This window comes from Globicephala melas, chromosome 18 (assembly GCF_963455315.2).
Source record: "Globicephala melas chromosome 18, mGloMel1.2, whole genome shotgun sequence".
NCBI classification, from domain to species: domain Eukaryota; kingdom Metazoa; phylum Chordata; class Mammalia; order Artiodactyla; family Delphinidae; genus Globicephala; species Globicephala melas.
The window spans coordinates 69,155,629-69,182,654 of NC_083331.1; the positions used below are offsets into that span (position 1 = coordinate 69,155,629).

Here is a 27,026-nt window from a genome sequence, read left to right on the forward strand (position 1 = left end):
CCTGTCCTGCCTTTCTTAAAGCAAGAAGCTGAATTTTGTCTCAGGTATAACACTCAACCCAGGTTACACCAGGAGTAACTATAATAAATCCAGGACTTGAAAAATCTGTGGAACTCCAAAGCTCATGATCTTTGAGTTATACAAGTATTTTTCAAACTAGTTTCCTTGGAACACTAGGATGGTTCACGCCGTCTTTGGGGGATGGACTGGGCTTGTGAGTTGTTATAACAAAATACTACAAATTTTGTAGCATTTGGGTGGTTTAAAACAAATTTATTGTCTCACAGTTCTAGTTCTGGAGGCCAGACCTCTGAAATCAAGGTGATGGTAGGGCCATGTTTCCTCCAATGCCCCTGGGGGAGGATCCTTCCTTGTCTCTTGCAATGACTTGTCACCCTAGGCGTTCCTTGCTTGTGGTGGCATCATTCCAATCTCTGCCTCTGTCTTCACATGGCTGTCTTCCCTCGGAGTCTGTGTCTTCATGTGGCTTTCTCCTCCCTCAGTGTCTCTCTCATCTTCTTATGACGCCGGTCATATTGAATTCAGGGCCCGCCCTACTCTGGTATGACCTCACCATAACTTAACTCATCACATCTGCAAAGACCCTATTCCCAAATAAGGTCACATCCACAGGGGCTACGAGTTAGGATTCCAACACATCTTTATTTGTGGGGGGGGGGGGACACAATTCAGTCCATAGGAGGCGGGAGACAGGCCATGTGGGTGGGGTTCTCATCTTCACCCAAATTTCAACTAGGGCTGCCTTGCTTTTGCCTGCTTAATATTTTGGGATCCTCTGAAGGACTTTGAGAAAGAGTGCCACTGGAAACCACCTGTCTGTGGTATACGCCACTTTCTACAAAGAAACAGGCAAACACATCATTCAGCTGGCCCAGAAACTGCTTTTGCTGAAGGTTTACAAGCCCAGTATCTCTTCTATGTGCTCGATCTGATTCAGCGCAGGCAGGGCACAAACGGCCAGTCCCCGCTGATGGCTGTGGCTCTTGAACCGCCACTGAGAATAGAGTGAATAGCCTCAGTCTGGCCATTCTCTCCATCCCTGTTCCCTTTGAGTCCCCTTGAATTGCCTTACGTGCAACGCGTGTGTGGTCTGTTCCCCGGGGGTCTCTGCGTCAAGTATTCTATCCCTTACGCTTTCTGATGCCTTTGGAACCCAAAGCATCCCTTAATTAAAGGCAGTGGGTGGCATGATGACAGGATTAGTATCAGTGTCTGGCCTCCCTAAGGACAAGGGGACATTGTGGCTGACGTTTTCCCATCTGTATAACCAGCCTGTTTATAAGTTGATGCAAAATCTAAAAGGGGGTGAAGGCATGTATCTTCTGGGCTTGCCGTCTGCTCTACTGGCTTCAGGAAAAGAGTGGCGTTAAGTCCCACAGGAGTCGTCTGGTTGTTTCGCTTCATTGCAAATGTAGGGTGCTGTGGCTTTAAGTGCATTGCTATTCTGCCCCTTGCTTCACTGCAGAATGAACAACAATGATGTTCTGCTGAACATCAATTACAGACGTTTTAGAAAGGGCTCAGCCGTTTTGTGAGAATGAAGCTGTATTACTCAAGTGTAATGAGCCAAGAGGAAAAACGTCTCGTTTTCATGCAGCACTAGTACAGACCCATGCCCTGGCTGCCAAAGATCCTTTTGTGAGTTTGGAAGGTACAGAGTATTCACTCAGCCTTATGAGCACTAACGTGAAAGGAACCTTCTGGCTTAGGAACTGAGCTGAAATGAATAGCAGGGACAGAGCTTTTGCCAACTAATTATCGACAGAATATTCAAATACAGAGTTTGCAAAATGCCAGCTCCTTAGTGGCCCCTCCACCAAGCCGTCTCCTACCCCCCAAACACACATGTGAAAAGGGTTTAGAAATGATCATCAACTCGAAGTAAATTCTTTTACAAATCCAATATTTATTTTATTTTCTTATGTACAAAAAGTAAACTCTAAATGAACATAAAACGAAATAAAATCCTTTCGGCTGTACTGACTTTAATTGCCCATTATCTTATTGTCACAATTAATCATATAAACACTATATGGACTGTCACCACAATGTCACATTTATTATACAGAAGGAATGTGATATTTGGCTAGTTAAGAATGTTAAATAGACAGAAATAGATCATAAAGCAACTGGGGGAGTAGGGTGGTGGTCAAAGGATTCTGAGATCAACACTGTATTAAAAGAAGTAATCTAGGAACTTCCCTGGTGGCGCAGTGGTTAAGAATCTGCCTGCCAATGCAGGGGACACGGGTTCGAGCCCTGGCCCAGGAAGATCCCACATGCTGAAGAGCAGCTAAGCCCTTGCGGCACAACTGCTGAGCCTGTGCTCTAGAGCCCATGAGCCACAACTACTGACCCCGCGTGCCACAACTACTGAAGCCTGCACGCCTAGAGCCTGTGCTCCACAACAAGAGAAGCCACCACAAAGAGAAGCCTGAGCACCGCAACAAAGAGTAGCCCACGCTCGCCGCAACTAGAGAAAGCCCGCACGCAGCAACAAAGACCCAAGGTAGCCAAAAATAAATAAATGAATAAATAAATAAATAAATAAGAAGTAATCTAAACAGCAAATCTCCAATCAAGAATTGTGTAGTTAAAGGCCCAAATGCACTTCTACATGGTTGACCCAGCATAAAAGAACCACTGTTGCATCCAGAGGACATGGACAGCTGATGTGTGAAACATATACAATTGAGCTGTGAGATAAAGAAATTGTGAGATGGGAGTGAGATTTTGGAGAGTACCATTATTTCTATAGGAGAGTCTGGTAGCAAGGTCATCATTTTGAATTGAACACTGCAATAGTGTGTTGGGGGCGACTCAATTTCTTTGCTGATTTATGGCAAAACAGACCTACCTTGGGTAAGAGATGAAGCCAAGGGTAACATCACACATGCAAAGATTTTTAAAATGAGCTGAATCATGTAGTTTTACTTTTTTTTTGCTAAACTCTATTATTAAAAGGCTTTTTAAGAAACTCAACATCTTTAAGTAACTATGTACCCCCAAGTGATCCATGTACAGGTTTGTTTTAAACCAGTCAGCTCTTTTGGCCCATTTCTTTGCTTGGTAGCTGCACACGCAGTTCTCTTGGGAACAGGCCAAGGGGACAGACATTGACTTGTTCTGATGTCTAATAGCTTGTGCATGTTTTTTAAAATAACATGAGAAAAAGAGTATACTTTTTAAAATTCAGAATCTAATTTGTAAAACTACTCATTTTAGCATGAGCTCAGTGTTGACATTTTCAGATCAATCATAAATAATGAATTCTCCCAAGAGAGGTATTTCTAGAGGAAGTGGGAAAAATGTGAACTAAAGATACAGCTCCTGCACCATAAATATCAGCCACTTTGGGCTAAGCACTCTCTCAGGGGATGAAAATAATGCGTCAGAGCATACGTGAATATACCTTAGTTTACAGAGGTGGAATATAGGAAATTTTGAATGATCTGCATCTGGTATAGTTGGTATAGTTGCTAATATTACGAAACTGCCATTTTGCAGATTCTCTTGAATGCGTGATAATAACCCGTCACACACACAGCTTTGACAGACCCAGTTTTATGCCTTCCTATGGCAGGACAGAAATCAGTTTAAAAAATCTTGTTACAAGTTGGACTTAAATTATACATCAATTATGGATTGCTCACTGGACAATAAAAGAACATATCAGAAGTCAGTTTTCACCAGTGGACTTGCATCTTCACTGGCTTCCATCTAAATGTCCAGAAGGTCATCTCCGCTTTCGTCGCTCTCCACTGTCAGCTGCCGAGTCCACCACTTCTTAACCTCGGAACCACAGGAAGCTGTGTCTGTCATGGGGTTCATCTTGCACACGACAGATTTCATTGTGGTCCGCCCTCCAAACCGTAAGTTGACCGAAGACACTGAGTGGCTTATTGGTTTTGGTGCTGTGGAATCAACAAGAGTCCCGTGAGCAGCCTGGTGTGGCTTCCCCCCATTGCTAGCCATTCCTGAAACCCCCGATGGTCCTGTCAGTCATACTTTCCAGGAGCAAGTCCTACCCATAGATGTCACGTATGAAACCTTTCAAATACTTGGTTCTTTATATTCATAGTGGACTTTAAAATTATGTTCATGGACTAGTAACACCATTTGAAAAAAATATGTTGCTTGCAATTTTGTGGGGTTTTTTGTTGTTGTTTTTTTGCGGTACGTGGGCCTCTCACCGTTGTGGCCTCTCCCGTTGTGGAGCACAGGCTCTGGACGCGCAGGCTCAGTGGCCATGGCTCATGGGCCCAGCCACTACGCGGCATGTGGGATCTTCCCGGACCGGGGCATGAACCCGTGTCCCCCGCGTTGGCAGGCGGACTCCCAACCACTGCGCTACCAGGGAAGCCCTGTTGCTTGCAATTTGAGATAACTACAAAAACTAAAAAAAAATCACTAAAAGTTCCAGTTTGGGCAAATAAAGTGTCATGGAAATGTGTCGGTGTTCATTACTATATACATATTAATATAAAGAAACAACAAAGGAAAAGAAGGGATAGTGTAATAGACAGTGAGGGGAGAGGAAGAGGTTTGGAGAAGGTAAGGGAGGAAAGATGTGGGTAAATAACATTTTTTTTTTTTGTAAAAACAGAAGTGTAGCATCAGAGAAAAAGGCATGATTCCTGGACAGATTTAAAATACGCTAAGGGCAGCATTCATTTTTCCAATCCATGTGCCTGGATAAAGCAGCTTGTATGAAGACTTTGTTGACACACTCATGGCTTTGGGAGTCTATCAGTCATGGTTTGGGGTCCCACTTCTGTGACCTGTAGATGTAACCAACATCAAGTTCATGCCTCTGAACCCAAGTTTCCTCAAGTGCAAAATGAAGAGATTACAAGTTTCCTCACTGGACTGTTGTGAGAATTAAAATAGATTAAATGAGATGACCTAAGAAAATGCAGAGCAGAACCGCCATGTAGTCCAGCACTCCACTTGAGGAGGGTGCACATGTGAAGGAGACAAGATCACTATCTTGAAGAGATACGTGTGCCCCTATGTTCATGGCAGTATTATTCACCATAGCCAAGATATGGAAACAACCTGTGTCCATCGACAGATGAATGGATAAGGAAAGCGTGGTGTGTATCCAATGGAATATTAGCCTTAAAACAGAAGGAAATCCTGCCATTTGCAACAACATGGATGGACCTGGACGGCATTATGCTAAGTGAAATCAGTCAGACAGAGGAAGGCAAATCCTGTATGCTCTCAGTTACATGTAGAATCTAAAAAAGTCAAATTCATAGAAGTAGAGAGTAGAATGATGGCTACTATGGGTGGGCAGGTGGGGGAAATGGGGAGGTGTTGGTCGAGGGGTACGGAGTTTCAGTTGTGTAGGATGAATGAGTTCTGCCAATCTAATGTCCAGCATGATGAATATAGTTAATAATTCTGTATTGTATACTTGAAATTTGCTGAAAGACTAGATTTTAAGTGTACTCACCACACACACACACACAAATGGTAGCTTTGTGAGGTGACACATATGTTAATTAGCTCTACTGTAATAATCATTTCACAATGTGAACGTTTATCAAAACATCACATTGTACACCTTAAATGCATACAACTTTTACACAAAAATGAAAGGGAAAAAAGAAAAAAAAGAAAATGCATAGCATGACACTGGGGGGTACATCATTGGTACCCCATCTTGAAATGCTCTTATTCCTGCCCAGTGCCTCTTCAAACTCAGGGCGTCCCCAATACCATGTCCCTTTAATTATCACCATTGCTGGCACTGGGGCCACCTATGGGCCTTGGAAGCCACTCTTGACAGCATCCTTTCTTTCATCCTTTTAAGTGAATACCAAGGACTGTGCATCTCCCCTAGGTCGTCTCTCCTGTCCGTCCCTCCATGGTGTGGACCACCGCCTTCACCCGTGTCCTCATCGCCTCTCGCCCACACTATTGCACCATCCTCTGGCTCGTAACCCTGCCTCGGGGCTCTGCCACAGACAGCCCACTCTCTACACTGCTGCCATGTGAGTCTTCCTCAGCAGGATTCCAAATGTCACGTCTTGCTCAGACATCTCTCCTGGTTTCTGACTGCTTACAGGATGAAGTTGAAACCACTCAGCCTGTAATTTGGGGTTGTTCATGGCCTGGCCCCAGCACTTACTCAATCTTGTTTCCTCTCACTCCCGGCTTTCCTTTACCAGGTGGAAGGAAGTCCGGTTCTCTCTGATCCCTGCATAATAGCCTCCGGGGTAGGAAAAAAGAGATTTCCCTCCCTGGTGTTAAGTGGCACTGGACAAGGGTAAGGCGAACTGTCTTCTGCTTTGCGGGACAGATGTGCTACGGAAGACTTTGCAACAGTCTCTGTCTCCTCACTTGAATCGGGCTGAGGAAGGGACACAATTCTAGAGCCTAGGAAGCCCCCGCTTTCCCGCGGGCTCACTTCTCTACAGCGAAAACCCTGGGCCGGGCAGATCATTGCTCTCCTGCCACCTCTGCATGGCCTGAATGGGATTATCCTGGCTTTCCAGACCCCCATGTCCCTCTAGAAGAAAACGCTCTCACTGAATCAATAAAATGTGGAAAATAATAGGACCGTGAGGCTTAAAGGAGGGAACGTGTGTAAGGCCCTCACAACAGTGATTGGCGTACAGTAGGTACTATAACAGATGAGATTACACTAAATAAGTTTTGTTGTTCCTTCTTTGAGAAACCTGTGTCATTTCTGAGTGACATGTATTCACCTACTCCCTCTTAGATTAAATGAATGTTGCCTACATTTGGGAATGCCTGGAATGTGCACCAGAAGTCCCTGGTGGTAATCGCCACCACTTTCTAGATCGTGGTTATAATATCTTTGTTAATAGGTGCTGCCTTCTCTATTAGCTGACTGTTCTGTTCAGAGAAGTTATTTTGAGGGAAATGTTTTTGATGAGGGAAATACCTTTTTCATTGTTTACTGTCTATAAATACAACTTTAGAGGCAGACCTGAATTTTGAAGTTCAAGACCCCAAACACACAAAGAGCACGGATGCCCTGAAAATGCCCCACTTGCTCGAGAAAGGACTTGCCATACATACCCGAGGGCAGGCGCCACTGGCCGAACTTCCTCTGGGGCTTCCCGGCCTCGGCTGCGTCCTGCCGACTGGCTCCCCGGTCCGACAGCGTGGGGCTCAGAAGCCGCTGCCGGCTGCTCGTCTGCAGGGGTGCGGGCGGGAGAATCAGGCGGTTATTCCTCGTGCTGTGCTCTCCTCCTCTGTGCACTGGCCTGGACCCTCATTTCATTTTAAGGAAGGAAGAAAGCCCCGCAGGAAAGTAAGTGGCGAAGACAACACGGACCCATAGTGTCAACAGTGGGGACAGGAAGAATGAAAATGGGTAAAAAGAGTCAGGGAAAGTGAAAGAGTCACCACTGCACAGGGTGAGGAAAGCAGGCCCGACCCTGCAGGTAGTGCTTTTTCTTGGGCATCCCTCCCAGACTCCTCCACTCCCAAGGCCACACACCTGCCACCTGCCACGGGGCACCGCCACGTACCAGGGCGGGGGGGAATAGTGGGACTGCCTGGTTTGGGGACAGTACATGCTTGCCAACCCAGAGCCTCCAGAAGAGTTCTCAGCGGACAAAGCTCTAGGATGGGCCCCGGAAGAGAACAAAACTTAAACCAATTAACACTGAAGCCAAAGAGAAATGCTCAGATCTCCGTGCATTCACCATCCGCATCCCTTTCCTTATCAGCACCGTAGTTCTCACCTCTCTTCAGCGGCCCCTCGGGCTTTTTGACCTAAAACCAGAGAGCTCTGTTGCCATCACCTCCCCTGTCTCGCTGGCTGTGAGGCAGGAGATAGATCGGCCCCAGGCTGAACAGCTGGAGTGCATCCCCCGTGGACAGAGCCCAAGATGAAGAGGAGAAGCTGAGCCCTGCCCAGATAAGAGACCACATATTCCTCATCCTCGAGGTCAAGGAGACCTTCCCGACTACACACACACAGAAAGGTTCCTAAAGGTTCCTCGGAGGTCAAAAAGGGAGGGGGGCGCCACCCTATGGTAGGTGATGTCAACCTACCCATAGGCCTCTTCGCTAGAATCCATCTTGGCTAAGAGATGCGTGTGCACACAGGGGAGGACCCTGAGATACGCCAAATACAGGCTCAGAACCAGGCAAAGTAAGATGATTGGCCAAAGGAAGCTGGAAGAAATGCCGCATATAAGTGATTCAAACTACCAGGAGGGTGCGACTCTCCCTCTGAGCCCGCCCGTGTGTCTAGCCACGCGTATTCTTTTTCCTCCTAAGAAACACTTTACTTGTTTCACTACTTTTTTTCTCTTTGTGGCCATTCATTTCGACACAACTGACGGGCCAGGGCCTTGTCACTGGTGGTCTAGTGGCTGGGATTCAGCGCTCACACCGCCGCAGCCTGACTTCAGTCTCCGGGGAACCGAAATCCTGCTTCAAGCCGCTGCAGGCCAAGGTCACCCGAGATCAGCTGTCTTGCTCTTACCCCGGCACCACACGTGACCACTGCCAGCCATCCTCAGGGCAGACAGGTGGCAGGGCCATTGTAGAAGCCCCACGTCCCTGCTGTGTTGACCGTCCCTGCACAAGTAGTCAGTGGCACGTGATTCCTACTGGCTGGGGAGCCAATGACATGAATCCACCCAAAACTAGGCTGTAGAACAAGAGGGCCCCTTGGAGTGTCCTGCTGGGCCACGGAGCCCCAGGCTTCAGTGTCTGTCACCTGCCCCGACTGTGTCACCACACACCCAGATCCGAGACCAGCTCCAGCCGATTCATAACTAAGCCTCACAAAGGCTGGGCCTCCCGCCAGTTGCTTCTCACACACAAGCTCTCCAGGACGCTGGTGACTCTGTGCTTTTTTTTTATGGACGTGCAGATACAGTCTGGAAATGAAGCTATGCCGGGCCCTAGTACACAGAAGGTCCTCCAGCTGAGACTCCCCAAATTCCATATGCTCTTCTGATGCCCAGCTAAAGAAGGACAAATCCTCAGTGAGCCTGACTATTTAAGGAGGTGGAAGGCCAACTGCAAGCATTTTTGCTCATTTTACTGCAAGTTTCTGTGACTTGGTGAGGAGGAGAAAACACTTAGGACAGAGCTTCAGGCAAGTCATGTTCTCCTAAGTCATGTGATGTTAACTCTTCAGACAAAAATCCAACAGGATTATTAAGTTCAGAGCATTCCCACTGTTTTTTGTATCTATACAAATCAGAATCTTTTGAGATAACCTCCACTGATTCAGGGATGACAAAGACACAAACATCAACTGGATCGTGTTCCAGTTTTTTTTTTTCCAACTTAACTTCCTATTAGAGATAGTGTCACTTGTTTAAAATGACTACGTGAACGGGCATCGATTCATGTTTTGCGAACACCCTCAGGTGACGGACGCCTCCCTCCCGGACTGTACCTCGGGTTGCATGTTGTTATCCTGACTGTTGGCGTTCAGGTCCTCGCTGGGCTGCGTGGTCTCAATACTGGGTGGGTTCAGAAACCGGCTCAGCTCCTGCTGTTGGCTCTCTCTCAGGCTGTGGATGATGCTGCAGGACTGCTGCTGTTTCTATGGAAATAGGATTGTTCTTTCAGGGACCAGAATTTCAGCCCAGCATCCCCCTGCCCGCACCGCTCAAATCTTATTTTCTTCTCTCTTCTTCAAAGGACCTGAATGCCTGGTGACCTCTTAAGAGCTTCCAAGTAAAGGTTCTTAACTGATTTCCCTGAGGAGCATCAGATTGCTTTAAAGGAGGACTTGGAGACTTAGGAATTGTCTTCCCATCCTGTTTTCATTTGCATAACAATTGGAATAGTTATGCTCACTGATACTACCTTGTGTTTTACTTTAAATAGAGTTTTTTTCCTTCTCTGAAAACATTTTTTTTTAATCGAAGTATAGTTGATTTGCAATGCTAAGTTTCAGGTGTACAGCACAGCGATTCAGTTATACATATAGATATATTCGTTTTCAGATTCTTTTCCTTTATAGGTTATTACATAATACTGAGTACAGTTCCCCGTGCTATATAATATAACAGAAATTTTAGATCATTAATGTGAGTTTCCATTTTTTTCCCTTCTTATCTTACACTGTGCTAAGCCAATGTGGCTCGCTCCTTTCCTCTAAATTGGAAGAGGCAGGAGAGTTGGGTGGATGAGTGAAACCCTTGCTTCACTCTTGTCTTGGCTCTGGTTGGAGCAGGCCAGTGCAGCAGCGGGCCAACCTGTCTTGGCGCACACTGAGGCCTGGACGGTCTGGGGTGAGTGGGCACTGCCCGTGCCCTGTTAGGGCCTGTGGGGGGGCAGACGTGATCCCTGACCTAGCAGGGCTATGGTGGCCCAGCTGCTGCAGCTGCCTTGCTATTAGAGGTTGGACGGGCTCCTTGCTCTGGGGACCTTTTCTCCTCCGATAGATATGTTTCGAAGTTGGTGGTGTTCTGAGAAACAGGATAAAAAAAAAAAATCTGTTATGGATAAATGTTTAGTGGTTAGTTTGACTTTCTTCCCGTGTGTGTGAAGCATAGGTCAAAACCACTCATAAAAGTAATAACCTAATGGAAGTGCCCACTGTAAACACAGCCTATATCAATACAGTGTATGTTCATGGATTTATGAGTTAGAGAGTCTTAAAGCTTATAGTTCAGGAAGCAGATCATAAACTCTGGGGAGAGGCGGTCTTTAATTAAAGATCAAACAACATTGTCAACAATATGTTGGTATTTTTAGGAGTAATTTAAAAGTAGTTTTGTAAATTCAGTTGCCGTTCAGTATGTAGAGATTTCTGGCATTGTGAACACTCATATTTCATAAATGGAGATCATAAATATTTTAATATCCATAAACTGCTTTTTCAACATTCATGCTAAGTTATAAAAATGTGATTCAATGGAAATTTCTTATGGACTCTGCTCAAGAGGGTATGGCTGAAGGTGGACCAGAATTCAGGTTTGAATCATCGTTAAGTGGATAAAGGTGACGTGGCTATGGGCTCATAAGGTGATCACAGAAGGCTCCAGCGTAGATGCTGAAGGAGCTCTTTCCGTTTGACCCTCCTTCCCCCCCTCCTTTGGGAGGAGGGAGTAAAGCCTGACGGGTCCAGCTCACTCACGGCTCTGATGCGCTTTAAGCACTTCTTCAGCCACATGCGGATGGTCTGCTTGGCCACCTCCTCCTCGATGGTGTACTCCAGCTGCTCCCTTGCGAGCAGCTCCTCCAGCTGCAAACTCTTCCGGATGTCAACCGACCGGTAGGAAAGCATGCTGGTGGGGGGGAAACATGCAGTGATGAGCTCTGAGGTACCTGGGGTCTAGACTCTCAGAATCCAGAGAGAACATCACTCCATCCAACCAATGTAACATCTGGACGCCAGCCCTGACCAGCTGGAGGGCTTGGGCTGGTTATGTCACCTCTCTGTCTCTCCACCCTCATCTGTCACATGGGGAGAGTCATGAGACCTACCTTACTATGTGACGAAGTTCGCTAGTATTCGCAAGGTACTTGCAACATTGTAAGCGTTTGTGAAACAAAATGTCCAGGCTAGGCCCTGACCTATATTATCAGCTGCTTAAGACTCTGGAACTTTCCCTGTAGAAGGAAGGCTGCTCTTCCTATACTGTCTTCACATTCAGATCCAATTGGTGATGGTCAGGAGGCTTGGCTGTGGGTCATGCATCCAATCCCCCCGCCATTTCCCTCTCAATTTAACTCATTTGCCCCCTACATCTTCCTCATTCATGTTAGATGGGTGCAAAGCCAGGGTGGAACGTTCACTCCCATTTGGCCCTCGATACAATAGGCCCAGGCAGTGGCAAATGAAAGCAACACAGCTGACGTGCTGCACTGGGGCCCCTGGGCAATAAGGCACCTCATCCGTCCAGGCTGAGGGGCTCAGAGCCAAAGGCACAGCGCCTTCTGGTGCTACCTGGTGCAGCCGCGGTACCCAGGTGTTTGCTCAGCCTCTGCCTACCCCGAGCTTCGAGCTCAGAGCCCTCTCCATAGTCCAGATCACAGCCTGGAGGCGCCGGAGGGGCCCTCCCCGTGCAGGTGCAGCCCTGGTACGATGACCTACTCTTGTTTGCTAAGGTTCTTCCCACCGTGGGCGAAGAAAGCACGTTTGCTCTTCCTCTCTTCTCTGCCTCATCAAGAATCTCATCGTTGAACAGTTGTCATCATATCCAGGGCTAGAGGAATAGGGAGGGGCAAAGGATGCTACCATCAACTTCGCCTGGGTCCACGTCATCAGACACACCAATGTGATCCAAAGAGGCTGCGTGTTAATTATTAGGGACAGTGATATGTCTATGCACCTGACTTTCAGCCTAAAAATATTTGTCACTAGGAGGGAAGACGGAGTGACATTCTGAGAGAGATGGCATCCTTTGCTGTTCATCGGTGTTTTCTGCCTCATCTTTTCCTGCCTTTTAGCTTTCCCCTAGGAAGAAGTGAAGAGAGGGAGGTAAAATCGATAACTTGAGAGAACTTCTCCCAGATCTTTCCTCTGTTCTGGTCTTTTTTCAAATTCCAGTCACAACGTATTTCTGTACGCCTGAACGCTCCTGAAATTTGTGACACAATACCCAACATTTTAACTTGCCAGGTATATGCAACATGATGAAAATAGTTACTGGTGGCAGAGGACGGTTCTTGACTTTTCCTGGGGCATGGATCCTTTGGCAGTGCAGCTGATGGGACATTTCTTAGAACAAGGTTTTAAATACATTAAAAAATCTGCATTACAAAGGAAACCGGTTATATCAAAATACAGTTCTCAAATTATTTTCTTTGAAAAGGTGATGACGTAGTAACATAAGTGCTTCTGTATTATTACATTAAATAATAACATCTAGCTGAGGTCAAATGACTACTGTAACTCAGAACTGGTGAGCATAATGGATATTTTAAGATATCAGACACACAGTAATGCGTGTGAAAATGTCTGTGATTTCTACTGGTGACAAAGATACAGGTATATCATTGAAGAAAATGCTGCATTTCAGTGAGTGATTAGTGAAAATAAAGATGTAATTGTTTCCCTTTCCAAGACCACGGACCTCTGAATTCTATCCATGGACTCCCGTTTAAGAAGCTCTTATGGGTTGCATTGTTTTCCCCTCAACAAAAGCTATGTTGGAGTCCTAACCTCCAGTACTTTGAAGTGTGATCTTATTTGGAAATAGGTCATTGCAGATGTAGTTAGTTAGGATGAGGTCATGCTGGAGTAGGTTGGGTCCTTAATCCATTATGACTGGAGTCCTTATAAAAGGGGACATCTGAACACGGACACAGACACACACACAGAGGGAGCACGCCTTGTGAAGATGAAGCAGAGATGAGGGTGATGCTTCCACAAGCCAAGAAACACCAACAATGGCCAGCGAGCCACCAGCAGCTGGGTGAGACCTGGATCAGATCCCCCCTCACAGCCTCAGAGGGAACCCAGCCTGCTGACATCTTGAATTCACTTCCAGCCTCCAGAGCCAGGAGACTAAACTTGCTGTTTAAACCGCTCAGTGTATGGTATTTTGCTAGAGCAATCCTAGTGAATAATACAGAAGCCTCTGTGTCCCCCTTTGTCCCGTCTGGGTTCTCATGAAATGGCTGGAAAAGGGGGTTTGCCAACCAACCAGGGGCAACCGTCCCCGGGTGGGCCAGGCCGACTGTGGCCGGACCCGTGAGTGAGAAGGTCGGGGGCTGTAGCTTGCACTTGACCACAGGGGCCTGAGGAACAGAGCAGGTGCCCAGCTCTCCTGGACCGCTTCCTTCCTGCGGAATGAGGGGCGGCCCGGCTCCTCTCCCTGTGCAGCACAGACGCAGGGCTGTGAACCGCGGTACCTGAGCACATCATGGAAGGTGACATCACCGCCGTTGTGCAGCCTCTCCATCTCGTAGCACATGTGCTTGAACAGAAGCTTGTCCTTGTCCAGGTCCACCTCCAGCCTCCCCCGCAGAAGCCGCAGCAGGAACTTCACGCGGAAAGTCGGGATCACCCCCTGGTGACAGAGCACAGTCACTCGGAAACAGACCACAATGATTCGCTTGGGCTTCTGTTTGCACAGCAAAGAAGCCCACATCTAGCTCTCAAAAGCTAACATAATCGGCACTGGCACAAGGAAGCCTCTGGCCTCCCAGAGGCCGGGGGGCTCTGTGCACCCAGGGGAGCCAGGGATTAAGAGCCCAGCCCGTGGAGTTGCTGCTGGAGCATCTCTGGTTCTAGAGGGCGTCCCGCCGCCACGCGGGGGCAAGGAAGAGGCAGAGGGGACCCTCGGCCTCCCCCGGGCACAGCTTCTACACTCCCTCTTCTTCCTGTTGCCCCCTGCACTGCCTCAGCCGTGTTCACCTGTTTCTCTAACACACGTGCCAAGTGGGCCAGTAACGCACGGAGCGGAAAAAATGGGGCGGACATGTGTGTATGATCCTTCACTTAGTCCAGATGCTGGGGACTTCTAACCATGGGCTCAGAGCTACCCTTCTAGGGAAAGACCACTCCTTTCCGGGGCTTCTCTGTTGTTAGGACAATTACATCCAGCAGGACGGGGCTCCCAGATCTGCCCTCTCGCTGGTCGGAGCAGATGCAGATTCCGAGGACCTAACACATGTCACTCCGTTCAGGGCAACAAAACCTACGGTGCCAGCCTGGCTGTGACTTTGAGTTAAGGAGTTGGGTGAGAGGCAGGGATGTTGGTAGCCCGTGAATTCCTGTCCGTTACAAATGTCTACACGTGTGAGTGGTGGTGTCGCCTTCTGTGTGTGTCAATGGAAAGCAGGTTCCTTGCAGTGGCAGTTACAGAGACCTAAGTGGATCCAGGTGAGACAGAGACAGGGCCAGACACCTGCACACGCAGGTCACTGTCTCGGAAGAACCCCCCCCCCCAGGCCAGTGCCTGGGGGCTGCTAAGGAGAGAGGGAGCAAGCCCAGGGGCTGGAGAAAGTCCTGCATGGCAGTGCAGACCCCAGCTCTGGTCCAGGACCCCGTTTGCTCTGCCCCTGGCTCCCTGGTGTCTGTGTCTACAGTCGTATCTTCCAGAAACTCTTTTCAGATCTTCCCCCAGGTCTGCCCATGGCTGAACTTTCCTCATTTGTCAGGTGTTACGTCAAATAACACGTCCTCAGCCAGGCCTTCAAGACCACCCCGCTAAAGCATCTGCCCCCCATCTCCAACCACTCTGTCCCGTGCCACCACCTTCTTCAAAGTGCTTATAACTTCTTGAAATGGTAATAATTATTACAATCATTATTGTTTGCCCACAATGGAACACAGGCTCTGTGAGGACGGGGACCTTGCCACCTCGTTCACTGTCACATCCCTGGTGCCTGGAACTGCGCCTGAAGCTTTGCTAGGAGAAGGGCGAGGGGGGCAAGGGGGAGGGGGAGCATCTGCTGCTCTGCCTAACTCTAGGCAATCTTGGGTAAGATGTATGATGAAAACATTCAAATAATAAGTCCAAAATGATAACTTTCAGAAACCACTTAAATAACTCCTTTGCACTTCTAATCAGAATTGCTGTGTGAGAGCTGAGGTGATCATGAATCTGTATTATACTGTCGCTTTGGTGATCTGAACTTCACCCCCCTCCCTGCCCTGAGCCCCAGCTGGTCTCTTCAGAACTCCCTTGGTTTCCTTTCCTTGCCAACCTCCTGAATATCTGAAGGAGAGGACGTTTGTGGTTGGAAAGGACACGATGGGGAACTATTCTGTCTCTCTCCCTTCCTTGTACATTCTTCTAAATTGTCAATGACAGCTTTCTGCAATTCAGCAATGGCCTTTCCAAATTCAATACATGTCCACTGAAAACAACAAAACCACTGAAATGTCTGCAGTACGGCAGTTGGGGTAGGGGTGAGTTATGAGACAATACCTCTCTTTTATCATCCACCATGTTCCATATGATTTGAAAGTGGCGAAGATCGTTGTAACTTAAAAGCTGGTCCTCCTCAGTGGAATAAAACAAGGAGAAATTCTCCACAATTATGGCTAAAAAAAAAAAAAAATGGGGATGTTAGACAATTATGCTAATCTGTCATTTTTCAGAAAAAGTACATCTATTATAAATAATGAATTTTATCACCTACATTATAAGCCAAATTATTAAAGGGCTTTTAGTATGGTTTCCAAGTTGGCATGTTTTACACTTGGACTGAGCTATTTATCCAGCTTCCACCTTTCCAAAACACGCATCCTGTGTCTAAGATGCTTGTGCCAGCTGGCTTCAATTCTTAGTTGAGTTCCAGGGCAGCTTTTAAAGGTCAAGTTGAGTTCTGGATGGTCCCACATCTGGGGGGACAGTGTATATCTTTTGAAAATATAAATGTGATATTTCAAGGCTGGAAAGGTAGCCTTCCCTGGTATTTGTCCAACTGAATCCATGAGAAGAGCTTTTGAAATGAATGATCATAATAAATAGAACAACTCTTGAAATTGCAATCAACTGTCATTTACATGCCTTTCAAAGGTCTTTTCAGCTTCTGGACCGAGGGGCAACAATTTATAATTAATGCCATAAAACACCCACCCCAAGCAATCCAGGATAATTACTTGGAAATTGTACATAATTATCTAATAACCTGAGTTTAAAGAGACTGAAAAATAATTCAATGAACATCACTTACCTACAAGCAGATTTAGCATGATGTAGGCAATGATGACATAAAATGAACAGAAATACATAAGTGCCCCAGCGTAATTCCCACAGTCTGTTGCCCAGTATGTAAATTCATCTGGAGTACAAAAGGGGGGCTGGACCTGTGGGCCCGTGGCGGGGAAGGGGGGGACAGGGTGAGAGAAGAGAAGATTACAAATTTCCGTTAACTGACTGTAGTTGTGAACATATTCCTAACGATATAAAATATAAGTAACTTCAAAGTGATCTTTCAAAGGCCCATACATTGGGTACCTCATCTGTGGCAAAAATCAAAAAGAATATTTCATTTATACTATGCTTTTGGTCTTGTAGGATCCCAAGTTCATTGCCATTTTAGAAGCACAATGAACACGAACTCCCTTCCTTCAAGAGATACTCTTTGTGCCACCTCCACTAGCCCCAAAGAGTAAGTAGTCACTGTGATGCAAAACGCAGAAAGTCAGAGAAAAAGGTGTTTAAAAAAAAACTCTAACTTAAGTAATGGGTTAAGATTTAGGAAGATCTGCATACACAGCAAATTCACATTCAAGTTGTGTAAGGAAAAGCCAGTAATTCTCGTTCTTGGAGCATCGTTATGGAATATCATTAAATGGCACAAGATTCAGGTTATCAAAAGCCTCCCCATTCTTTTTTTTCTTTTTTTTTTTTTAGCCTCCCCATTCTTCACTGGCCCAGTAAAACTCCAACACCTCTGAGAAACCTCCTGGTTTCTTTCAGCCAGAGAGACTAGCTCTTTCTTCTGCATTTCCATGGCATTCTGCTTGTTTTTATCTAGAATTTATTTAATTCTGCCTTGTATTATTTTTGATTTGGTGAATTCTGTCCCCACTCATTCATGCATAAATTTCCTGAGCTCTTCCTATGTGCTAGGTTTATGCCCAGTGTTGGGGACAGGCTGGTGAGCAGGACCCAGACCCCTTCCCTCTGCCATGAAGCTGACAGTCTAGAACCCTGCAGTCCAACATGGTAGCGGCTAACTCCACGTGGCTATCTAAATCCAAATGTATGTTCATTAACATTCAATACAATTAAATACAGTTGAAAATGTGGTTCCTCAGTTGCACTAGTCACATTTCAGGTGCTCAATAACCACGCATAGGTGGTGGCCACTGAATTGCCATCTTTGCAGAAATTTCTTTTAACAGTTGGTCCGGAGGGTGAGAGGGAGCTGAAATAAACCAATCAAACCGATAACTCACTGCAGTTGTGCTACACACTACAAAGGAGAAATACAGAACACTGGGAGGACACAGAACCAGCAGCCTTAGCGCTGGGCAGGATTCCTGAGGGAACTGAGCTTTAAACTGAGACCTGAAGGATGATGAAGAATTAGGCTCTAGAAGTGAGGACAGCTGAGGGAGAGTATTGCTTAGAGCCCCTGACATAAACTCCTTGAGAATGCCTTGGAATCGCTGAGGACCGGGCACGTAGTACAGGGGCCAGTACAAACCAGGGGCTCAGTGAATATCTGTTGAATTAAGTCAGAGAAGTGGAACTCTCCTGTTTGTACTTGACTGCCAAAATGTCAAAGATGGGAGGGAAAGAACAATGCTCACATAATGCAAATTTGTTGAATGGAACTACAATAGCTCGACTTGGGTTCACTGGAAATTTTTCCTGTATGTCCATGTATTGTAATGTAAAAGAATGCAATTTTACGGACTAAAGGGCCAGGATATGTGTTTTGTACACAGTCTAGATGCTACAAGGATGGTGCTGCCTATGTTGTATCACCAAAGAGTTTTATCTGCTTCTAAGTGAAGGCATCGCAAGCGATGAGGGGATGTTTACCATGCAGTCATGCATAATCTTGTTCCAATCTTCTCCTGTGACAATTCGGAACAGTACGGTAATAGCTTTGCCAGCTGAAGAAAAGTTTGCATGCCTAATTTAAGGAAAAAAAACCAGAATGTGAGTAATATGGTTTGTCAGGTAAGGGCTGTCACCACCAAAACACATGGATTTTAGAGCAAATGTGATTGCTAAGTTACCATTTCCAAAGGTTACACCCTTTTATTTGTTTATTTATACTTGCCTCCAAGTATAGCTATCTCAGTAGTCCAACCCTAGCATGGTGCCAGCAGTTTATTGCCATTCATCTTGAATGACTGAGAAAGCAAGCGTTGACAATTAGAAGTGATTCCTTCTTTTATGTGGATTATGCTATAAAAGATGGGGCCACCATATATCAAATAAGTGATCTCTGCAACAAGACACGTTTGTATTTAATTTTCTGTGTAAGGACTTAAAAAAAAACACTCAGAAATGGTTCCACAAAATTTAAGACAATCTTTGAAAAATGCTTTCCACATATAACAATTTGGGGGTCCTAACTGCCCATGTTTTGCTTAAAAAAAAACAAAGCCATCTCAAAATTGTTTAATTAAAAAAATAATGTATCATTTCTGGCAGTATGTGGATAAAAGAATTGCTGGAATTCACCAGGATATTAGAAGTAGTTATTCCTGCATGGTGGTGGAATTATGGATTCTTTTTGTTTCCTTTTTTTTTTTTTTTTTGCGGTACGCGGGTCTCTCACTGCTGTGGCCTCTCCCGTTGCGGAGCACAGGCTCCGGACGCGCAGGCTCAGCGGCCATGGCTCACGGGCCCAGCCGCTCCGCAGCATGTGGTATCTTCCCAGACCGGGGCACGAACCCGTGTCCCCTGCATCGGCAGGCGGACTCTCAACCACTGCGCCACCAGGGGAGCCCCTGTTTTCTTTTATTTCTGAATTTTCTAATTTTCTAACAGTAAGCATGCATAGTTCCAATGAGAAAAATGTCATTTAAAATTTGGCCATTTTATTTTGTTTTAATTTCCAAATGATTGCTTCCCCCTCCCCATCTTTGTCTAAAACACATGCAGATATGTATCCATGATTTCATTACTAAAAACGTTTGCTTAATAGTTGAATAGAAAGATAAATAGGGCTTCCCTGGTGGCGCAGTGGTTGAGAGGTTGAAATATATACCAACCTGTTAATGTTCTCCCCATATTTCACAGTACCAAATAAGACGACTCCAGCAAAAGCATAGCACAGCAGCAGCAGGAACATCCCCACTATGATAAAGAAGCTCTTATACATGCTGACGACCACTGTCAGCAGGAGCATCTTTAGTGTCACCTGTATGGAGGTGAGGGTGGGGGTGGGGATGCGGAAAGAGAAGGAGGGAGGGGACATTCATCTCATCAAGCCATGGTGAACCCAGGAAGTAAGTAACAGTTAAGCAGTCTGGCACAAAAGTGATTCTCAAGGATGTCACTTGAAAGTTGCTTCCTATCTGCTATTAAATTTGAATTTTATTAAATACCATTAGACCTAAGGAAATTCTGCTCATATTTCAAACTTCAGCCTCTTTAGCCAAATTAATAAAAGTTCCACCACAATATTTTAAGCCTTCTATTTTTCTCTTCTCTTCCTCCCTAACTCTTTATTATACAGGCTGTGCATTTTTGGCCAATAGCAAGCAGACCCAGGATTCTTCCACTAACAGACGATCATAAAAACAAAACTAAACGATGGTAAAATACCAAATAACTATCAAATATTTACCATACTGATTATGTGGATATATGGACCCTACATGAAATAAAGTTAGTAACAGAAAAGAAAACAGTGCTGTAAAAAATGAAAAATATATGTGGAACGTATTGAACATTAACAAAGAACATCAATAAATCTGGAATCATAGGATCATGAATATTTGTTAAAGATATTCTTCTTTGCAGTAAAATTATTTAACTTTATTAAAAATAAAAACAATAAAAGAAGCATTAAGAAAGACCATTAGTCTTTGCTTTTGTGCCTGACATTTTATCTCTAGTTGATGATTGAGTTCACTCAGAAAATTAGAATAACTAAAATAACACAAATGTCAGGAAACGAATCACAAGACAATTAAGCTACCGATTCATTTGATTATTTGCTCATTTTGACTTACGATGTCTAGGAATTTGTTAACTCCAGCCCTGGAGACCCAGAAGGGCAGCTAAAGTCAGTTAGTCATCACTCCTTTCTTCAGTGTACACATGACCTATGACAGCATCTTCACAATGTACTTACATGCTTCCCGCAGATAGAGAAAAACCGGAAGACAATCACACACGCGCCCATCATGTAGGTGTACGCGTTCTGAAATTTAAACAGAGGAGAGCCTCTTGCAATTTGCACGAAAAATCTTGTTACAGCTCCATTTTTCATTTTAAGTCTTCTGTGAAGTCTACTGAATAATGAGTTTAATAAAATGTGAAAATTCCTCTAAGAAATGTATCTTAAAAAGGTGCTGAAAAGGTCACTGCCAAAATTCATGAATAAATATTAGCTATAAAATCAAATCTTAAATGAAACTTTCGTCTCTGTTTTGCTCAGCTGAATTCTGTATTTTAAAACTTATTTTACACAAAATAGTGACCAGGTCCTTTGAGGAGCGAGAAAACCCTAGGATAACAATGCAAGTGAAGAAGTCGAGGGAGACAGGAGATAAAAGAATCCTGGCTTCCTTCTACAACCAGAGGGGGTGCTGGTGTTGGAAAAGATTGCCAGGGGTCAGTTTCAGCTTCCTTCTCTCTGAAGGAAACTGAAGCCGGCCACATGCACATTCGTCTGAGCTGATTTCAGAGAAGTCCTCCCTCTTGAAAACACATCCAGCTCTTCCTTCAAGTGTGTGATTGGCAGCAAGAGATGACTCGGTAATATCTCTTGCATGGATACCAAGGGGGAAAGGGGGGTGGTAGGAGGAATTGGGAGATTGCGATTGATACATATACCCTATTGATACTATATGTAAAATAGATATCTAATGAGAATCTACTGTAGAGCACAGGGAACTCTACTTAATGCACTGTGGTAACCTAAATGGGAAGGAAATCCAAAAAAGAGGAGATATATGTATATGTATAGCTGATCCATTTTGCTGTGCAGTAGAAACTAACACAGTATTGTAAAGCAACTATACTCCAATAAAAATTAATTTAAAAAAAAAAGAGAAGACTCATTGTGCTCTATGACTAAGAAAGCTTCATCTGAGAACAAAGACCCCACCGGCTACAAGTGCAGTAACGACAGTGGCATTAAGCTGATGCCAAGGCGTGATTATTCCCCGGGAGCCTTGCTTAGTCAAATGACAACAGTCACAGATGGCCCCCAGGAAGGGAAGATCCTTGGTGAGATGCAAAGAAATGAATGTGTCTGCACAGAAGCATCTTTGGATGGGAACAAGGACTGTGTCTTCTTTCACAACAGTCCACTGCAAAATAGAATGGGGAAGGAATGACCTTCCAGGACCACAGGTTCTTGGTGAAGAGCAGAAGCAGTCAGGCAGAGGCAAGCTGGCCTTTTGGGTATGTGATATCCTCTTTGGGGACACCCAGAATTAGAAAGTTTACTCATTCTCCTGTTTGGGCCGAATAGCTTTTGGCTACAATTTGTCTAGAAAAAGATACAAACACGGGCTTTGCTGCTCCTCTTTTCCATGTTAGCTCAGAGCCTATTGTAGATACCGTCTCTCTTTGCATTCTGGAAGGGATGACATCCCACAGCTTCTGAGATGATGACTTAATCCTTTACCTGGACTACAAGCTCCTGAGAGGTCTGACACCTCTTACCCAGCCAGATCTTGTACCATGTTCCCCTCGCTCCTTCTACTCCAGTCATACTGTCTATCCTCCCGAACCCTCCCATCATAGGGACAGCTGCCTGGAATGTTCTCCCCTCACCCTACAGACTGATCTCAATCATCACTCCCTCAGGGATGCCTTCCAGGATCTCTCTGATGAAGCCATCGTGCACTCTCCTGTGTCATCACAGGGACACGTGTTTCTCCGTCTCCCTCACCATAGCTGTAATTCTCACTGACCTGGGGGCATTTGATGAATACCGATCTAACATTCCAGGCTGTGAGGTTCATGAGAGCAGTGACTGTCTTTGTTTTTACCCATTACATTCTTCTCAATTGCTGGCACGGTGACGTGCAGCTTCTTAGTGCTCTGGATCCTTTGTCGTTTAAGGAAATGAACTGGGGTGACAACTGTTTTAAGGACACTCAGTATCTTCCTGAGCACAGCAATTTCATCCTAAAGCAAAGCCTTTGTGGTGTGTAAAGGGGTTCTCTGTGTTAGTGTAACTGAGCAGGACCCTATGGGGCCTTCCCGTAACAGAACCTCCTGCCCCCCCAGCCCATGTCCTCTGCCTGACTCCTGTCTGTAGAAAAACTTTAGCCAAAGAATAAATTTAATTGGAGAAGTGAGAAAATGAAGAAGCAAAGGAAAGCAGTCAAACAAGACAAAGTAATAATAGTTTAGCCATTAAACAAAGTCAAGGACCTTTAGTTCCTCCTCAAGGGCTATAAATAATATTCAGGTCACTGTATGACCAATTTCAAGATGATTGTCAGAGCTGACAGTGCTGTTCTGCACATAGCCCCCTCCCTCAACCTAGACAACCCTGAAACTCCCCTTTAAAAGCTCTCGCCCCCTGGCTGGCAGTGGGGAGTTGGTTCTTTGGGACATGAGTCCACCTTCTCCCCAGATTGCTGGCCTCCTGACTAAAGCAACCTTTCCTTTCCTACCGACACTTGTATCTCGACACTTGTATTGGCTTTTATTTGGCACCTATGTGGCAGCCAACATGGGGCTGGAACCCATGAACCCATGACCTTGAGATTAAGAGTCTCATGCTTTACTGATTGAGCTAGCCGGGGTCAGTAACATTAGGGATTATTTTCCTGCATGACTCTAACACTGGAGAGGATGGGATACTGGACAGAAGAGCAGGGCAAAATAAGCCCACCCAATTACTTTTGGGTGGGATCAAGGAAGACTAAAGAAGAAACAAAAAGTATTTATAATAATGTGTTATGGGGTGGTGGTGGGATGAACTGGGAGATTGGGATTGATATATATACACTAATATGTATAAAATAGATAACTAATAAGAACCTGCTGTATATAAAAAAAATAATGTTATGGGCTTGTATAATCTTTACAGTTAGAAGTAGTTCACATACTTGACCTTCATAATGCGCATATGGACTAGGTAAATTATGAAAATATATTCCCAGTTCATAGCAGGGAACAAAAGATCACTGAAGACAAATAACTTGATTGAAGTGCTGTATTAGGAACCAGGTCTTCTGGACCTGTGCTGACCACCATGGCAGCCACACGTGGTCAGTGAGCATTTGAAATGTGGCCAGTCTAAATTAAGATGTGCTGTCAATGTGAAATAGGCACTCAAAGATTGAATACCAAAGAAAGGGTGTAGCCTCACTCCTTCATAATTTTTACATTTCTGACATATTGAAATGATAATGTTTTGGAAATGGTAGGTTAAAAATGTATTATTAAATTAATGTCATCTCTTTCTTTTTTTATCTTTTTTATATGTGGCTCCCAGAAAATTTAAAATAACATCCAGGCCACATTTTATTTCTATTGGACAACACAGCTCATGATCACAATCAAGTACACCTATGGTGTAGAGTCTGAGCTGAATGGAGGGTGGGGAGGCTGCATGCATTTTAGGCAGAACAATGAGAACTCAGGTGTTGAGATGGGGAATGATGGCTTTCGAGAAATGGCAGCCGGGTGTCTGGGAGAAAATAAGGCAGCAAAGTATCAGAGAATCATACTGTGAAGCCCTAATTATAATGTAGTGGCACGGAAGCTACACTTCCACTCAGAGAACTGGGTTCAGGTCCTCTGATTCTGGCTTGTGTGTGAATTTAGGCAGGTCTCTTCATCTCTCGGTTTCCATTTCTCTCTGTCTCTCTCTCTGTCTCTCGTTTTTTATCCTTTGAGAAAATGAGGGTTAAACCAGAGGATCTTGAAGGACCTTCTCTTTCTGGCTTGCAGGCTCTAGGACTCTGAGGGGTCAGCTTTTGTCTGTGTGAAGAGTGCGAGTGTGTGCACACGTACACATGTGTGTGTGTGTGTGTGCAAGCATGTCCGAGGGTCCGTCATGGTCAAGGCTAATTTTAGGGAGGTTAACCTGACCCTTGAGAGTAGGCTAACCTGGAGTGAGATGAGGCTGGAAACAGGATTACCTGAACTGAAATTACCAACTAAAATAAACTTTAGTGATGCGCTTACCAGGAGGGCAAAGTGAAGTACCACCCAGACAACGCCGAGTGACGTCACCAGAAGATCGTACCTATTTCTTCTGCTTTGCCAGAAGCCGGCAGGTGACATCGCTATGATCTTCATTGTAACCTGGGGAAAAACAATGAAGACAATGAACTGAGGCTGAGTGTTCAGCATATATTTAAATGTACTAACCTGAGGCACATTATTTTTTTAAAGGATGTAGAAACCAAAGAGAAGAATTTATTACTGATGTGTCTGTGTATGTACGTAAATCTATATTCTCCACACTCTTTTCTCCTTTTTCTACGACTAGTTCTGATAGCAAGACGTTTTTCTTCCTCAAGTAAAAGACCATAGATTTTGGGAAACATCAACCGGTACAGGGTAAAATAAAAATCTGCTTGCATTTCCAAGAAGATTGCACTGGAAAGCAATGTGACGTGGACCACATATTAAAATAATCTTGTCTGGGCCAACTCCCTCTGCCACCACATTGTAATTTGAGTCCCTGAATTACAGTGGTTTGTGCCGTTTGCTGTAAATATTTGAACTCAGATAACTAGACAGGCCAACATTCAGATACAACGTCAACGGCAGTTAGTAATTCTCGCCGTTGGAAAAATGGAAATATAAAGTGAAGTCTTTGTTCAAGCGAAGCAGAACAGCCTGAAAAGGAAGTATACTAAGAGCATTCTGTTCCCCAAAGAGGACTTCAAAAGCAGCGGGACGCGGAGGTGCAAGGAAGTGCCATGGAAGGAGGACGCTGTTTTGCTTTAAAATGTGCACTGCAGCCCCCAGCAACAGCTGGCTCATTACTGTACCTCTAGAACAAAGATGAACGTGAAAACGACCGACATGGTTGCCAAAGGAACAGTCACTGGGTCCTCGACGTCCCACTGTAAGAGAGACAGCACACACGTCTGTGCCTGCATTCCATCAACACGGAAAGACTTTCCCCTCTTCCACCCATCTGAACATGACTGTGAATTTAAATTTTTTATAAATGTAGACTGTGAGTGGATATGGCTGCCTGCAATGTTCTTGGACCCACGAATGAATAAAAAATTCATTCCCAGAGTGTTAGGGTGAAATAGAGTACCTTGACGGACAGCAACACCGACTGGGCCAGGACGAGTAATGCAATTGTCCTCTTAAAAAATGGATGCTGGGTTATGTCATACATCTTAGCTCTAAAACCATCATTATCTGAAAAGAAAGGTTTAGGCAAGGGCATTTTAGACATCGGTCACATTTACGTTCTTGCCTTTCATTTTCTTTAATGCTCGTCTTAAAACCCATTACATTTTTTTTTCTCCTACAGTTCAATCTACTGTGAAGTGTCTTGCAGGAATGGCTGGGTCTGAATATTTAAAACGACGGTGCATGACACCGTCTGCACTGGAAGGAGATTCGCATCATTCAGTTTCTGTCAGTTTAATACATTTCACTCATATGTTTAAAAGACAAGCACAAATATATTTATTTAACAATTCATTTTTTCATTAAGGCTTATCCTGAGAGCACAGAAGCACGGCCTTTGGGTGGTTGATTTTAATAGCCTATGGAGAGATCTGTAGTTTGGAGCCTGTTTTTATATTAACTTCTGCACAATCGCCTAGTGGCCTCATGATGATTATTTTAATTGAAATCTTAGACTCCTGGGGAATCATGAACACTAGTGCCCAACATGAATAAAATCAGAGCATCTTTGATACCCGGGCGAGGTGGCAGATGAAGAGGCTGTGCTATCTTCAGGCGGCTCTTCAAATCTTCCCATCTTCTCTGATCTACAGTCAGCAGAGCCGTCCCCTTAATAAACAAAGGAAAACAGAGAAAGACCTTTTGTCATGTGCTCCACACCAAGGACATCGCAAATGCGCTGCTGACACAAACAAGATTAATGTGGGTTTAAAACAAAGATATTCTTCCTATGCCATGGTGGTTCGATAAACAGGGTCAGAATTCTCAAACGTGGTCTTGAGAGAAGTTCCAGAAAAGAGGGCCGGGGGTTCAGAGAAGATTCAGCAGCCTTCAGTTGGCATCTTTGAACATGTATAATATTCAGGTTTGGGAAAATCTAAAGAAGGTTTTCTTTATGATTAGATTTTCTAAAAGAGACACTCTCTAACAGTGGTTAGTTTCCTTTCATAGTAGAAAAAGCTGCAGCAAAATGATAGCTTATCAATGCTGCTGCTTCTGGTTAAGGCTGTTGTGTCTTTTTAGAAATCATTCTGTTACATGCAATCGTGAAACTGTTTTTAAGTGGTATGAGGTCAGAGAATTGCATATTTAAGAAAT

General features: G+C 44.9%; 1 protein-coding gene across 3 annotated transcripts in view; it reads right to left on the reverse strand.

The window, feature by feature from the left end:
• Positions 1 to 2,174: 2,174 nt before the first annotated feature.
• Positions 2,175 to 27,026, reverse strand: part of NALCN (sodium leak channel, non-selective) — a 292,588-nt gene continuing 267,736 nt past the window's right edge. For all 3 annotated transcript variants that reach the window (XM_060287757.1, XM_060287756.1, XM_060287759.2), the window contains 14 exons: positions 26,444 to 26,537; positions 25,828 to 25,934; positions 25,550 to 25,624; positions 24,735 to 24,854; positions 20,710 to 20,778; positions 19,622 to 19,770; positions 18,438 to 18,531; positions 16,615 to 16,747; positions 15,864 to 15,979; positions 13,840 to 13,997; positions 11,117 to 11,267; positions 9,425 to 9,574; positions 7,078 to 7,195; positions 2,175 to 3,935 (listed from right to left, as the gene is read on the reverse strand). In XM_060287757.1, coding sequence (XP_060143740.1) covers positions 3,742 to 3,935; positions 7,078 to 7,195; positions 9,425 to 9,574; positions 11,117 to 11,267; positions 13,840 to 13,997; positions 15,864 to 15,979; positions 16,615 to 16,747; positions 18,438 to 18,531; positions 19,622 to 19,770; positions 20,710 to 20,778; positions 24,735 to 24,854; positions 25,550 to 25,624; positions 25,828 to 25,934; positions 26,444 to 26,537 — 1,728 coding nt within the window. In that variant the 3' untranslated portion in view covers positions 2,175 to 3,741. The remainder of the gene's footprint in view (positions 3,936 to 7,077; positions 7,196 to 9,424; positions 9,575 to 11,116; positions 11,268 to 13,839; positions 13,998 to 15,863; positions 15,980 to 16,614; positions 16,748 to 18,437; positions 18,532 to 19,621; positions 19,771 to 20,709; positions 20,779 to 24,734; positions 24,855 to 25,549; positions 25,625 to 25,827; positions 25,935 to 26,443; positions 26,538 to 27,026) is intronic.